The sequence below is a fragment of the Schistocerca gregaria genome, chromosome 4 (assembly GCF_023897955.1).
Source record: "Schistocerca gregaria isolate iqSchGreg1 chromosome 4, iqSchGreg1.2, whole genome shotgun sequence".
Lineage (NCBI taxonomy): Eukaryota > Metazoa > Arthropoda > Insecta > Orthoptera > Acrididae > Schistocerca > Schistocerca gregaria.
Window position 1 is genome coordinate 311492905 of NC_064923.1, and position 17139 is coordinate 311510043.

At 45.1% G+C, this 17139-nt stretch overlaps 1 protein-coding gene across 2 annotated transcripts in view; it reads left to right on the top strand.

The window, feature by feature from the left end:
- Positions 1 to 17139, top strand: part of LOC126266707 (trypsin alpha-3-like) — a 185751-nt gene that overhangs the window by 41639 nt on the left and 126973 nt on the right. Inside the window, exon 6 of one of the 2 annotated variants that reach the window (XM_049971154.1) lies at positions 10789 to 10935. The exons of the other annotated variant lie outside the window; for it this stretch is intronic. Within the exon in view, the coding sequence (XP_049827111.1) occupies positions 10789 to 10935 (147 nt within the window). The remainder of the gene's footprint in view (positions 1 to 10788; positions 10936 to 17139) is intronic. 2 annotated transcript variants of the gene reach the window in all.

Genomic DNA, 17139 nt, shown 5'->3' on the forward strand with positions numbered 1-17139 from the left:
CGTATGTCTTATAGCGAAAGGTGACGTCCCGCAGCGTGATGCCAGATAGGCGGTGGTTAAGGCCCCCTAGGAGTGGCTCGAGTGCGATGGCATAAAGGTAGGTAGAAAGGGGACAACCCTGTCGTAGAGACCTCTTAATGGGTACTGGTCCTACCGTCCTTCCATTGACTTGGACGTGTGAGCTGGCTGCGGTCCAAAGACGCCGTAGGGTGTCGATGAGGCCCGGGGGGAATCCCATACAGTCCATCACTCGTAGGAGGAAGTTGTGGTGCACTCTATCAAAGGCGCGGTTGAAATCTACGGAGACGATCGCCGCTCTCAGGCGGCACGCAGAAGCGATTGCTATTAAATCCCTGCAGTCACCGGTGGCCATGTGTATGTTGGCTTCTCCCCCCTGCAACGTCTGTTCAGGAGCGAGGATCATCGGCAAAGTCGTCTTAATACGGCTCGCCATAATCCTGGTGAAAATCTTGTAATCGGCGTTCAGCATTGTAAGCGGCCGATAGTCGTTAATCGATAGCCCTCCACCTGGCTTATGTACCGGTATGAGAAGTCCTTCTACAAATGCTGGCGGCACAACACAGTCTGGAGACGTAAGTTCGCGGAACATTATAACCCAGCGAGGCATCATGATGTCACGGAAAGTCCGGTAGAATTCGATGGGCAATCCATCAGGTCCAGGAGACTTATTGGCCGCACCTTTGTCCACGGCGTCTTCGACTTCTTCGAGTGAGATTTCCTCTGTTAGTGCATTCACGGTAGCCTCGTCGATAGTACGTGTTACCTGCTGTAACACTTCAGTAGTGGCCTCGTCATCGACGATTATTTCCTTGTAAAGATGACGAAAATGATCCTCCACCGCCTTTACTATGGTTGCTTGGGTAGTACATAAGCGACCGTCGTGTGTCCTGAGTTGTGTGATTAAGTGTTGGCGTTGTCGGCGCTTATCCGCCACAACGTGATGCATAGTGGGTTCCTCCGCAAACGTTCGGTCGTGCCGTCGCGAGCGGACGACTGCACCTTCTAGTCGGCGCTTCGTCAATGATAGTATGTGAACCCTGATTCTGCTTTGATCATGTTGTCTCTCCGGGGAAGGGGGTAAGGCGTCGAGGTCCCTGAGAGTCGCGTAGTAAAAATCGAGGGTCTGTCGATGCCACGCAGTCACGTCCTTGCCATATTGCATAAGTGTCTTACGGATTGCTGGTTTGGCACAGAGGAGCCACCACTCCAGGGTCGAGGCGTATCGAGGGTGGCGGCGTTCACAGTCAGTCCACGTTGCTGCAACTTGCCGACGGCAATCCAGGTCCTGGAGATGAGTTATGTTGAGCTTCCAAAAGCCATTGCTGCGCCATACTTGTTGGGGGCGTAGGTGTATAGTGCAGATATAGGCACTGTGATCAGAATAGGCTTGAGGCCATAGTTCGGCGTCCACCACACCTTGTGTGAGATCTTGTGACACATATATGCGGTCGAGTCGGCTGGCCGAATGACTGGTAAGATGAGTGTGGCCAGAGCGGTTACCGTGGACTTTTTCCCACGTGTCGCACAAGTGAAGTTCTTGGATCATCGCACCCAGTTCCGGACAAGGCGTGTAATGTGGGATTTGGTCCTTGGGGTGAAGTACACAATTAAAATCGCCGGCGAAGACGCTGTGGTCGTATCGTCCTAGGAAAAGGGGAGCGACATCTGTGGAGTAGAATCTGGCGCGGTCGTGACGTCTTGTGGTACCCGACGGCGCGTAAACATTAATGAATCGGGTGTTGAGTGCCGTAAATGCTATTCCTCGAGCAGAGGGAAGAAACGTGACGTCGGTAACTTCAATACCTTCACGCACTAATATTGCCACTCCGGTATCTGCAGGGCTACCGGGCGTCACATGTGTGGTGTACCCGTAAAAGTGCGGGAGTGCCGTCGTTTTCGCTTCTTGTAGGAAAGCAAAGTCAACCCCCATGGCTCGTATGGTTTCTTTCAAAAGTTGGATCTTGACAGGAGAGCTGATCATGTTGATATTCATTGTCGCCAGGCGGTAAGCCTGGCAACGAGTTGTTTGGGCGAGGTTATCCATGGTGAAGGTGGAGAGAAGCGAACATCGGAAGTGATGTCACCCCCCGCCGAACGCGGTCCTCCTTGTGCTGCTTATGCTGCATGATCCGACGGCGCCTCAGCTGGCCGCGGGTCGGGATCTTGTGTCTCAACGTCCTCGGCCCATGAAGTGGGCGCGGATGTCTGTTCATGGTCCATAGCCTCAGAATGTTTGATAGTAAGGGACCGGGCGACTTCGCTACCTGCACTGGTACCTTCCCGCTGCTCAATGTTTCTGTCAATGGGCCGATGGTCGAAAGCTGCACGTTTTTCTGTCTGTTCTGCAAGGTTGGAGTCAGTGGAAACAGCTTCAGCTTCGCGGCTGGCTTCTTGAGTGGTCAGTCGTTCTTCCCCGGCCGAATGCGAACCGCTGTGTTCCGACACGGTCCGACGACGCCGCTTTCGGCGTTTCGGTGATCGCTGTTTCCGTACGTGGCCTTCATTGTCAGAAGACGGCACTGACTCATGCTCCGCCGGAACAAACGCTTCGGTCGGTACAATAAGGGAATCAATTGCCATCTTACTGGCGTCAATGTCAGTCGCGTTCGGTAGCTCCAGAGTCGTAGTGCTATTTTCCACCACTGGCCAGGTCGGCGGATCATCCAGGTCTTCGTCCGTGGAAAGTGATTCTGGTACCGCTGAAGCGGTCGGCCGTGTCTGTTGTGTGGAGAACGTCGTGAGCGCCGCCGCGTAAGTCACGGGTAGAATAGTCTTCGCCGCTGGTGGTGCAACGTCCTTCGGTGGGAGTTGTGTGATCCGACGCTGGAGGCACTCGGAACGAAGGTGACCTTCCTTACCGCATCCGGAGCACGTCTTCGGTTGGCCGTCATAAATAACTATGGCCCGGCATCCACCTATCTGTAGATAGGATGGCACGTGTCGTTGGAGATCTATGCGCACTTGGCGTACTCCATTGAGTACTGGATACGTCTTGAACTGGGTCCATTTTTCAGCCACGTGTTCGTGTACCGTGCCGTAGGGGCGGAGCGCCGCTACAACTTCTGCCGCCGGGAGTTCAAATGGAAGTTCGAAGATGCGTATAGTCCGCAGTCCCATTGCGGCATGGCCGACCTCGACGTTGCCAACATTTCCATCTGCGTGGCAGAAGCGGAGTTCTTGTTTCATCTCTCGAAGCACCTTGTCGCAAGTAGTTTCGTTTATGAGCTTTACATAGACCGTGCTACTGACGATCGAAAAGTGAATGCCGACAATGTCGGCAGCCGGGATCTTGGCTTCCTCTTTTAAAAAAACGTTCGACTTCGAGCGCCTTTGGTCGGGTAAAGTCGTTCCGAAATGTGAATTTCAAGGTTGATCTTCTGTACTGGTTTGCCATGGTCTTGGAGCGCTACGGCGTCACGTTAGTGTCGGTCGAAGAAAGTAAACAAGGCGCGCGGGCCCTCTCTGCCAGCGAAGAGCACACACCGCACGTCCGCTTCGCTCGGCTGCGAGAGCCGCACTGACCCCTAGACCACGGGTGATCATTTAATCACTTAAATACATTAATTATACAAATATACTCCCAAAATATTATATCGTACTTTAATTACTTTTTCCTACTGCAATTTTTTCGGTCAGTGTATGTCTAATACTTATGCAACTCAATACTTAGTTTTTTAATTCTGTTTAAGAGTATAAATGCAGTATGCTAATTACAAAGCGAAATCATTGAAATTCTCAGTGAGAGGCATGAGTTACATCCAGATTTATTTCAGATACATCGATTATTTTTTACGTCAGCCAGTTCATACTTTCACTTCACCCTTGAGAGTTATTGGTCTGTCTGCCCTCAGCAGTATTCCTTGCAGACGGTCGGAAGTTAAGTACCAGTGTTATTGTTGTTGTGCTTCTCAGTCCTGAACCTGGTTTGATGCAGCTCTCCATGCTACTCTATCCTTTGCAAGGTTCTTCATCTCCCAGTACTTACTGCAACCTACATCCTTCTGAATCTGCTTAGTGTGTTCATCTATTGGTCTCCCTCTACGATTTTTACCCTCAACGCTGCCCTCCAATGCTAAAATTTGTGATTCCTTGTTGCCTCAGAACATGTCTTACCAACCGGTCCCTGCTTCTTGTCAAGTTGTGCCACAAACTCCTCTTCTCCCCTATTAACTAACTCATTAGTTATGTGATCTACCCATCTATTCTCCAGCATTCTTATGAAGCACCACATTTCGAAAGCTTTATTCTCTTCTTGTCCAAACTATTTATCGTCCATGTTTCACTTCCATACATGACTATCCTCCTTACAAATACTTTCAGAACCGACTTCCTGACACTTAAATCTGTACTCGATACTAACAAATTTCTCTTCTGCAGAAACGCTTTCCTTGCCATTGCCAGTCTACATTTTATATCCTCTCTACTTCGACCCTAACCACTTATCTTGCTCCCCAAATAGCAAAACTCCTTTTCTACTTTAAGTGTCTCATTTCTTAATCTAATTCCCTTAGCATCACCCGACTTAATTCGACTACATTCCATTATCGTTGTTTTGCTTTCGTTTATGTTCATGTTATATCCTCCTCTCAAGACACTATCCATTCCGTTCAACAGCTCTTCCAAGTCCTTTGCTGCCTCTGACAGAACTACGATGTCATCGGCGAACCTCAAAGTTTTTATTTCTTCCCCATGGATTTTAATACCTACTCCGAATTTTTCTTTTGTTTCCTTTACTGCTTGCTCAGTATACAGATTGAATAACATCGGGGAGAGGCTACAACATTGTCCCACTCCGTTCCCAGCCGCTGCTTCCCTTTCATGTCCCTCGACTTTTATAACTGCCATCTGGTTTCTGTACAAATTGTAAGTAGCCTTTTCCTCCCTGTATTTTACCCCTGCCACCTTCAGAATTTGGAAGAGAGTATTCCAGCCAACATTGTCAAAAGCGTTCTCTACTTGTACAAATGCTAGAAACGTAGCTTTGCCTTTTGTTAACCTTTCTTCTAAGATAAGTCGTAAGGTCAGTATTGCCTCACGTGATCCAACATTTCTACGGAATCTAAACTGATCTTCCCCGAGGTCCGCTTCTACCAGTTTTTCCATTTGTCTGTAAAGTATTCGCCTTAGTATTTTGCAGCTGTGACTTATTAAACTGATAGTTCGGTAATTTTCACATCTGTCAACAGCTGCTTTCTTTGGCATTGGAATCTTTATATTCTTCTTGAAGTCTGATGGTATTTCGCCTGTCTCATACATCTTGCTCACCAGATGCTCTCCCAAGGCTGTCAGTAGTTCTAATGGAATATTATCTACTACTGGGGCCTTGTTTCGATTCAGGTCTTTCAGTGCTCTGTCAATCTCTTGACGCAGTATCGTATCTCCCTTTTCATCCTCTTCACAATCCTCTTCCATTTCCATAATACTGTCCTCAAGTACATCGCTCTTGTATATACCCTCTATATACTATCTTCCGCCTTTCTGCTTTACCTTCTTTGCTTGGAACTGGGTTTCCATCTGAGTTCTTGATATTCATACAAGTGTCTCCCTTTTTTCCAAAGGTCTCTTTAATTTTCCTGTAGGCAGTATCTATTAAGCCCCTTGTGATATAAGCCTCTACATCCTTACATTTGTCCTCTAGCCACATCTGCTTAGCCATTTTGCACTTACTGTCAATACCAGTACTAGTATTGATTGAAATTCGGAGCTATGCTTAAGCGTAATCAGCCCTACAAACAGAGATGGTAGGTGGAAGGTACCTGCTGGATAGTGAGCCTATCTGCAAATGAGTTTGGTGGAAAATGCTCCATGACTTCTAAAGTGACGCTTACGTATCACCCCGTTCAGTCCCACACCCTCTGCGCCATCTTCAGGAGCATTAGCGGAGTTTTTGCCCCACATCTTATTTACTAAATTATAAAGTAAATGTTCAGCAAATTTACGTGAAATTTCTCCAGGTTTGCTGCAGTTATGCTTTGCATGCCATTCGTCCCACCGTCGTCCTGCTCCCACCCCTCGCCGGGCAATTTTAAGCCCGCAAAGTACGGATTCGCCGCTAATGTATTTAATTAGGAGTGTCTTAACCCAACGTGATTTTTATTTCGTTTTTTTTCAAATCGTGATTGTACATGAATGAATTTTGGCTTGTATTACTCGAGGCGTTCAAGGACTACTCTTATCTTCATCGTCATGTATAGGAGCGCCAGGTGTCTCTTAAACCGCGGCTAGAGACTTCTACAGTGAAACAACAAAAGTCATGAGAAAGCGACTTCCACATGCACATGGTGGTGGTACTGGGTACACAAGGTATTAAAGGTCAGTGCATTTATGGATATGTCATTTGTAATCTGGACATCCATGTGAAACATGACGTAATTGTTGCCGCAAATTGGGAATTAGCCGAAAACGCGGAATAATAGTTGGAATTAGACACATAGGACATTCCATTTCCGAAATCGTTAGGGGATTCAATACTCCGAGATCCAAAGTGTCAAGTATGTGTTGATAATACCTGATTTCAAGAATTATCTTTCACCAATGGCAATACAGTTGGCGGCAGCCATCATTTAACAAGGTTCAAATGCTACCCATTTCTGCAGAACGTAATAACGTACATGTGCTTTGAATGTGAACTTCCTGTCCCTAGTCGTACCAGATATTCTCTTTGTTTCAGAAGATGAGTGTACAATATGTACAAGAGCCAAGAGGGAACCGTAAGAGTGGTGGATCGAGAAAGAAGTGCTCGGATTAACAACGGTGTAAAATAGTGATTTGGTCTTTCGCTCTATTATTCAGTACAGACATCGAAGAAGTAAAGTTGAAAATAAAAGAAAGATTGAAGAGAGGAATTAAAATTCAAGGTGAAAGGATATCAATAATAAGATTTGCTGATATCTTTGCTATCCCGAGTGAAAGTGAAGGAAAATTACAGGATCTGCTGAATGGCATGAGTATTCTAAAGAGTACAGAATATGGATAGGGAGTAAATCGAAGAAAACCGAAAGTAACGAGAGGTACCTGAAATGACAACAGCGGGAAAACGTTACATCAGGACTGGCGATCACGAAATAGGTGAAGTTAAGGAATTCTGCTATCTAGGCTGCAAAACGAGCAATGATGAACGGAGTACGCAGAAAGCAGACTGTCAACAGCAAATAGGACATTCCTGGTCAGAAGTCTACTGGCATCAATCACAGGAGGAAGAAATTTCTGAGAATTTACGTTTCGAGCAGAGCATTGTATGGTCGTGATACAAGGACTGAGGGGAAACAGGACAAGAGGAGATTCGAAGTAATTGAGACATGATACTACAGAAGAATGTTTTGTATATATATCACCTCCTACGACAAATTTACATACCAACCGGATCGATCATATAATACACTCCTGGAAATGGAAAAAAGAACACATTGACACCGGTGTGTCAGACCCACCATACTTACTCCGGACACTGCGAGAGGGCTGTACAAGCAATTATCACACGTACGACATAGCGGACACACCAGGAACCGCGGTGTTGGACGTCGAATGGCGCTAGCTGCGCAGCATTTGTGCACCGCTGCCGTCAGTGTCAGCCAGTTTGCCATGGCATACGGAGCTCCATTGCAGTCTTTAACACTGATAGCATGCCGCGACAGCGTGGACGTGAACCGTATGTGCAGTTGACGGACTTTGAGCGAGGGCGTATAGTGGGCATGCGGGAGGCCGGGTGGACGTACCGCCAAATTGCTCAACACGTGGGGCGTGAGGTCTCCACAGTACATCGATGTTGTCGCCAGTGGTCGGCGGAAGGTGCACGTGCCCGTCGACCTGGGACCGGACCGCAGCGACGCACGGATGCACGCCATGACCGTAGGATCCTACGCAGTGCCGTATGGGACCGCACCGCCACTTCCCAGCAAATTAGGGACACTATTGCTCCTAGGGTATCGACGAGGACCATTCGCAACCGTCTCCATGAAGCTGGGCTACGGTCCCTCACACCGTTAGGCCGTCTTCCGCTCACTCCCCAACATCGTGCAGCCCGCCTCCAGTGGTGTCGCGACAGGCGTGAATGGAGGGACGAATGGAGACGTGTCGTCTTCAGCGATGAGAGTCGCTTCTGCCTTGATGCCAATGATGGTCGTATGCGTGTTTGGCGCCGTACAGGTGAGCGCCACAATCAGGACTGCATACGACCGAGGCACACAGGGCCAACACCCGGCATCATGGTGTGGGGAGCGATCTCCTACACTGGCCGTACACCTCTGGTGATCGTCGAGGGGACACTGAATAGTGCACGGTACATCCAAACCGTCATCGAACCCATCGTTCTACCATTCCTAGACAGGCAAGGCAACTTGCTGTTCCAACAGGACAATATACGTCCGCATGTATCCCGTGCCACCCAACGTGCTCTAGAAGGTGTAAGTCAACTACCCTGGCCAGTAAGATCTCCGGATCTGTCCCCCATTGAGCATGTTTGGGACTGGATGAAGCGTCGTCTCACGCGGTCTGCACGACCAGCAAGAACGCTGGTCCAACTGAGGCGCCAGGTGGAAATGGCGTGGCAAGCCGTTCCACAGGACTACATCCAGCATCTCTACGATCGTCTCCATGGGAGAATAGCAGCCTGCATTGCTGCGAAAGGTGGATATACACTGTAGTAGTGCCGACATTGTCCATGCTCTGTTGCCTGTGTCTATGTGCCTGTGGTTCTGTCAGTGTGATCATGTGATGTATCTGACCCCAGGAATGTGTCAATAAAGTTTCCCCTTCCTGGGACAATGAATTCACGGTGTTCTTATTTCAATTTCCAGGAGTGTATATCGCTAGGTTCAAGCTCTCCCCTCCATCTCTGATTAACTCTCTCGTTATTCTGTCATCTTCTGGTGTATTGTTTCAATTTTCACGTCATCTTTGCTTTCCTCCGTTGTGTCTGCAGGTAGCATCTCATCTGGACCTCTGCGATTCAAGAATTCTGAAAATCATTCTCTCCTTCTTTTTGCTGATCTTTCCTTGTGATTTAACAAGATAACGTTCTATCGTTGTTGAAAAGATTGGCTCTGAAATCCACGTTTCACGTTTTTCATGCGCTGTAAAACTCGTCTTTAATTCTTGTTATGGCTCTCATTCTCAACTTCTTCTAATAAACTGGTTAGACACATTCTCTTTTCTCTTCTCAGTACTTGATTCATCTGTTCTTCTCAGTATTCGCTTCGTCTCTGTTCTGATGATGAGAAAATGCTCACTTTTCTACTCTTTCTCCCTTTCCGCCAGCATTTTCTCCCTCATCGTATCTGTCTTTTCTATAGCCTTCTGGCATATCTGGGTGAACCATTTTGTGGTGTTCATTGTGTTCTTCCTTTCTAACGAATCGTCTGCTACAGTTAGTACCGTGGACTTTACTTTTTACCACTTTTTCCTTCACGTACTCTCTAGCTTCAAGGGTCTCCAGGGGCTGAAAAAGGTTTCTTGTCTTTTATTCCGTATTGTTTTTAGTTACACTTTCTCGCAGTTTCCCCACATTCATTGTGTGTCCTACTTCTTATGCATTTAGATGAACATCGTGTTAAGTCTACACACAACGAGGAAGTGTCTGATGTACAGTCTGCTGCTTTATATGACGTCACGTCCGTAACTCAATGGCTGTATTGCTGGCTCACCAACATGTGATCTATCTGGCTGCTAGATCTTCCGGTAAGCACCAAGTTCCCTTATGTATCCTTTTGTGTTCGAAATAAGTCAAACTTACTTTCGGAGTCTCTGAGGTACCCAGGTCGATCAGCTTCTGACAATTCTCATTAGTCTCACCATGCAAACTGTGCGTTTCTATAGTTAATATAGAGAATTCTTCTTTTCCCGAACTTCTATTGAAATCTCCCAGAACTAGCTTGATGTTTCTAGTTGGTGTGGTCTTCCTTTTTGTTTTAGTTACTCATAGAACTATTCCTTTTCCCTGTCTGTGTTATCCTTTGTCGAGGCGTGAGCGTTGACACGTAAGACACCCGATCTCCGTGTTTACACAGGATATTATTTTTTAACAGTTTTGAATTCCTTATCTGAATTTGCTACTTTGTCACGTATTACGAAACGTACTAAACTGTACGGATTCGTCTTCTTTTCGAGTACCCTCGCCCAGCCATCTTGTCTCCTGTATTGTTACGGAGTCCAGGACACCGCTTTGTTCCCGAAACCACAGTCTGGATGGATCGTAGTCTATATAGGTTCCGAACATTCCAGGATTCAAAATTTACAAATTGCAGGCCACTTCCCCCATGCACTTTCCGTTTTCCATTGTATCAACAAGCGAGGATGGTATGGAGGGCTTCAGGGTTCAGACCGTAGTATCGCCTAGTAATTAGTTACTTTAACCACATATCCCCCAAAACATTTTAATAAGGGTGTTAACGACTTCGCCATTAAGAGCCATCTCCAAAGGGCCACTGCCACCGACAAAGTAGTTTTTAGCCACAGTTTCGTGACTGTGGGCTACGACTACTAGCTTTTTATTGAGTCAGTCAATGGTGTGAGCAGAGAGCCATATTTAGAGTATCCTGTAGCGGGGGCATGGTGAACCCGTCACGTTTGACATCAGGTCGCCATTCGAGTCAGATCTTGTAAGAATAACTGTCTCGAGCAGAAGACTTAATTTTCGTGTATTATTTGTGTACTTGATGGTGATGGTGATGATGATGATGATGACGATGATGCTGATGACGATGATAGCAGGGAGTGAGTGATTCCCAGTGAGGGCATATAATATTGATACACACACACAACTTGTTTCAGTCGTCCTCAACCTTCGTCAGTGGCCTGAGAAAAGTAGACGTACCCGTGTGGTCGGACGCAGACTGCGCGGCAACGTATGAGAACTACTACATGTGGACGAGGGAGAACAACATCTGCGCCGGAGAATCCGGCAAAGGAAAATGTGGGGTGAGTGGTCGTCTGTTCTCTTTTTCGTTCATAAATTTGCCGGAAAGTTTCTGTCTGAAAGCTTCTGTCTTCAAGCGTGTGCTATGTCAGGCAGGTCAACCACGTTCCCTTGACTTCCACTACTCAATTTCTTTCGTCTTCTTTTATTAATCAACTGCAACCATTCACCAAGTATAGACTTCAAACTCACGAAAATATTATACACTAGTGGCTATTAAAACTGCTACACCAAGAAGAAATGCAGATGATAAGCGGGTATTCATTGGACAACAAATAATATACTAGAGCTGACATGTGATTACATTTTCACGCAATTTGGGTACATAGGTCCTGAGAAATCAGTACCCAGAACAACCATCTTTACCCGTAATAACGGGCTTGATACGCCTGGACATTGAGTCAAACAGAGCTTGGATGGCGTGTACAGGTACAGCTGCCCATGCAACTTCAACACGTTACCACAGTTCATCAGGAGTAGTGACTGGCATATTGTGTCGAGCCAGTTGCTCAGCCAGCACTCACCAAACGTTTTCAATTGGTGAGAGATCTGGAGAATGTGCTAGCCAGGGTAGCAGTCGAGCATTTTCTGTATCTAGAAATGCCCGTAGGCTACAGGACCTGCGACATGCGGCCTTGCGTTATCCTGCTGAAATGTAGGGTTTGGCAGGGATCGAATGTAGGGTAGAGCCATGGGTCGTAACACATTTGAAATGTAACGTTCACTGTTCAAAGTGCCGTCAATGTGAACAAGAGGTGACCGAGACGTGTAACCAATGGCACCCCATACCATCACGCCGGGTGATACGACAGTATGCCGATGGCGAATACACGCTTCCAATATGCGTTCACCGCGAACTCGCCAAACACGGATACGACCATCATGATGCTGTAAACAGAACCTGGATTCATCCGAAAAAAAAAGACGTTTCGCCATTCGTGCAACCAGGTTCGTCATTGAGTACACTATAGCACTCGCTCCTGTCTGTGATGCAGCGTCAAGGGTAAACGCACCCATGGTCTCCGAGCTGACAGTCCATGCTGCTGCAAACGTCGTTGAAATGTTCGTGCAGATGGTTGTTGTCTAGCAAACGTCCCCATCTGTTGACTCAGAGATCGCGACGTGGCTGCACGATCCGTTACAGCCATGCGGATAAGATGCCTGTCATCTCGACTGCTAGAGATACGAGGCCGTTTGGATCCAGCACGGCGTTCCGTATTAACCTCCTGAACCCAACGATACCATATTCTGCTAACAGTCATTGGATCTCGACCAACGCGAGCTAGAATGTCGCGATACGATAAACCGCAATCGTGATAGGTTCCAATCCGACCTTTATCAAAGTGGGAAACGTGATGGTACTCATTTCTCCTCCTTACACGAGGCATCACAACAACGTTCCACCAGGCAACGCCGGTCAACTGCTGTTTGTGTATTAGGAATCGGTTGGAAACTTTCCTCATATCAGCACGTTGTAGGTGTCGCCACCGGCGCCAACCTTGTGTGAATGCTCTGAAAAGCTAATCATTTGCACATCACAGCATCTTCATCCTGTCGGTTAAATTTCGACATTGTAGCACGTCATCTTCGTGGTGTATCAATTTTATTGGCCAGTAGTGCATATGTAACTCACCGCAGAAGTGAATGTAAGAAGAAGCAGAGTATAGCGTCACGCAGCTGAGCAGAAGCAAACCAGCATTCGTGAATTATGGTCGTAGTGGTAAACAGGATAAATCAAATGTATTTAAAAATACTTATTCATGAACCACTAGACATACGACGCCAAATTTGCAAGATAAAAATGTGGTAGTTCCCAAAACAGAGCGTGTGGTGGACATAATAAACGTGCAGGAAGTGTTGGAAACATGAATGTTGTCTCAGAAGTCTGAACTGATTTATGTGGTCATAAAAATGTAAATGCATCTGAAGACGTAAAATATCTCAGTTATTGTTATTTATCACTGATAGATGTCGATGAGCTTCGTAGCTGATTTTCTGTTAATAATCAATGTGGGGCACGGCAGAACCGGACGACACTGCTACTGCAGTACTACACAGTTATAAAAGAACAGAGGCGAGCACAGTTGCCTGAAACCCGTAAGGGCGATCAAATTAAAGCATTTTGAAAGTGGCTCTGCTTCGCTCCGATCTCCTTGAAGAATATTTAGTTATCTAATTATTACTCGATACAACTGTATTAAATGTCATCCCTTTGCGCGTGTTTTCTCCTTGCTATCAAATGTTTTGCTTTACCTTTTTAATTTTCTATATTTCCTGCTTGATTAATTTTTGAGAAATCCATGGTGTGTAGTCCACAGTGTATTTGTTTTGAAATATTATTTGTATCCTTAAACAGACACAAGAGCTGGCTCAGTGTTGTGACACGAATACGACATCGAAATAAGGAGTCAGGTTTTACAGTTGCGAAAATTAAGATAGTTCAAATGGCTCAAATGGCTCTGAGCACTATGGGACTTAACATCTGCGGTCATCAGTCCCTTAGAATTTGGAACTACTTAAACCTAACTAACGTAAGGACATAACACATCCATGCCCGAGCCAGGATTCGAACCTGCGACCGTAGTGGTCGCGCGGTTCCAGACTGAAGCTTCTAGAACCGCTCGGCCACACCGGCCGGCAAAATTAAGACACTGATATATCCTCTGAGACAACGTTAGAATTAACCACGTGCAAAGACATGGAGATGACCGAACTTTGGGATAACATTCTATTTAAAATTTAACGTAAAACGAGAAAAACGTGATTTGAGAACTCTTACGAGTTTAAAACTAATTTTCGAGTAACAATTTGATAGTTGACGGTTGGACACACAACATCTCTCTTCCAAATAATCTGCGAAAAACAGTTATAGATGTTGGCCACCGATGAATCGTGACGGTGTTTACCTCTCAGCGTCAGCTAAAGCCTGAAGATGGTGCACTGAAGCACCGAAACCGTTAGCCATGTAATAAATGACATCGTAAGGACGGTCTTACGTGTTCAGTTTTATTACATAATTTTCGTTTATGTCGCACAACTCCTTTCTGATGTTGCGATGTTTTGCCGTCAGTATATACAGTATATACTAACTTTGCAATAGAGAATGTTTAGATGACCGAATAGGAAAACTAGCAATATGTTTGGCTCTTAAAGGAGAATAATTAAAGCATAAAATTTATTTGGCAACAACGTAACAAGTGATAGCCACCTTCAATAGAAAATCAGTTTCAGGTCTTGAGTGCAGTATCTCCCACTTCAGGACAGGTAATTCCCTTATAGTATTTGTGAAGTCAAAGAGAAAAATTACAGTATTAATTATCGCTTACTGAGGTACGGATAAAGCTATGATGTTGTTGAGGCGTAGTCTCAACTGAATTTGTAAGTTGTCGATACAGTCAGTTTTCGCAAAAGAGAACACACAAAGTCTAATTGTAAGTCGCTCTGGGGAGCCGTGATAAGAGCCAGACACTGCCCTAGTCATAGCTGAGCGGTTACGAGATCGCAGCCAGACATAGGTTAGCAGACGCTTCCAGGAACAAGTGTTTGGGCGCCCTGCTCTAATAACGCATGTGCCACCACCATCGCCTTATATAATCTTACTACATAAACAACTAGTTTCAATACGGTTTATGAGATTTACCAGAAAACAGAATCAGGAATAGAAATTCAACAGAATATTATCAAAATCTGAGAATGAGAGGTAGTCACTGCTCAATTTTGAGTGGCATGCTTTGGACTAAGAGTGTTTACTTCTTTTGTTTCTGGCTATTTATCCTTAAGTTCTGGAAGTGTCTTTGACTAGAAATCAGAACATTAAGAGTGCCTCGTACGAATCTACCAACTGCTTAAATTTTGAATGACAATCATCAGCAATGGTGGCCTAAGACTTCTAGCATAAGAAGTCAGCCTGGTTCTACCAGCAGCCTTGTCAAAGAACGCGGACGCGAGGACAGAGTTTTAGGGCACTTGCGCTTTTCGCACTAAACTGTGCTTAAAAGGCGGAAGACTCAGCAATGATCCGCAGCACCCCAGGATGTACAAGTCAGTGGTAAGCAATACAGTAAGACACATTATGTGTGCCCATCAGGACTTGTGGGCCGTAGTTGAAACAGTGTCATGATTATATCTCCAACGGCAAAAGATCGCAGATTAATCAACCGTTCGAATATCCCGGAGGGGACTGACAAGGTGTAGGTGAACGTGAGATACAGACAGTACAGCTAATAAAAGGATAACACTTTACGAGTCGCAGCCTGGAACGTTTTAATTTGAACGTGGAGTGGAAACTAGAAAATCTGAAAAGGAAAGCTAAATATAATGGTGGTCAGTGAAATTGAATGCAAAGGACGTAAGAATTTCTCGTCATATGAACATAAGGCAGTATCAATACAGTATAATGGTGGTCAGTGAAATTAGATGGAAAGGACGTAAGAATTTCTCGTCGGATGAACATAGGGTAATATCAATAGCAGCAGAACATGTTGTAACAGGAGTAGCATTCGTTATGAGTTGGAAGATAAGGCAGGGAGTGGGTTACTGTGAACATTTTAGTGGCCGACCTGTTATCACCATAGCAAACCAGCGGCGTTAACAATATTTCACGTATACATATCGATGTCGTAAGCAGAATATGAGGATACACAGGAAATGTATGAGGATACATGAAGTGTAATTCGGTATGTAAAGGTGTATGATAATCTAATGGTTATGTGGATTGAAATGTGATTGTAGTGAAAGCAGTAGACGAAAGAGGTACTGAAGAATATGGGAGTAGTGGTAGTAAAGAGAGGGGAGTAAAAGTAATTGAGGTCTTCAGTACGTCTGGACTAGTTGTAGTGCGTACACTGTTAAAGAATCACAAGAGAAAGAAGTATACTTGGAAAATACCTGAAGGCATTGGAAACTTCCAGCTGGCTTAAATAATGCTCACGCAGAGATTCCACAATCATATTCTGGATTGTAGGACGTCTCGAGGAACAAATACAGACTCAGACCCTAATTTTGTGTTGACGATGAGTGAATTCAGTTTTAAGGGAAGGTCTGGAAGAACCAGTACTGCTTGAAATGGGACACTGACGTACTCAGGGATGATGAGACTCATTTGAAGTTTACGAAAGGTGTGGGTTGTGCGATAAGGAATAACGCAGTAAGTAGTTAAATTGAAGGAGAGTGGAAATCTCTAAAAAGAGCATTCGCAAATGTTATATAGACGAACATAGGTATAAGGAAGGTAATTATAGAGGAATCTTGAGTAACTGGAGAAATTCTTCTTGTTGACGAAAAAAGGAAATACACAAATGTTCATGGGAAAGCCAGGAATACAGATATATAAATTGCTGACTAATGTAGTAAATAGGAAGTGCGGGGAACTCAAGGCGAAATATATGCTGGAAAAGTGTGAGGAAATCGAAATAGAAAATATCGTCGAAACAACAGGGTTACATATAGAAAGGTCCATGGTACTAAAGGGAGCTGCAGAACATAAAAAGTGTGGAGGAAACAGAGACTGGGCTACATCTAACAAGTAAATATCGATGTAGGGTGCAAGAGCTACTTTCAGATGAGCAGGTTGGCACACGAGGGGAATTCGTCATGGCCCACCGAAAAAAAAAAAAATGTTGTTTCTAGTTTTCTAACAACAAAAAAACTACTCAAGATACCTTGTGCTTCCTGTTTTGTTTGTTAAGTTACGTATCTACGTGAGAGGTGAGAATTTATGGCTGCGCGGGATTAGCTGCAGTCGTGGACTGTGCGGCTGGTCCCGGCGGAGGTTCGAGTCCTCCCTCGGGCATGTGTGTTTGTGTATTTGTCCTTAGGATAATTTAGGTTCAGTAGTGTGTAAGCTTAGGGACTAATGACCTTAGCAGTTAAGTCCCATAAGATTTCACACACATTTGAACTCTTTTTCTTTTTTTAGAATTTATCTCTGATAAAAATCTACATCAAACATTTGAATGAGATATGATTGATAATGTTTCGTCAACTTAGAAATACCTACAAATTTACTCAATTCCAATCACATTGAAAAAATTAATATTAAGATACATTGCACCAGCAAATTTTAATGTATTATTTAAGATATGGTGTAAGCTCAATACTGAATCATAATTTAATATCTTAAAGATTTTGTTTTGGCCCTATTGTGATGTGACCTTAAATTAAGTTGCTTGTGCTGTATGTTGAAATAAATGGAGCTTTGTGGAATC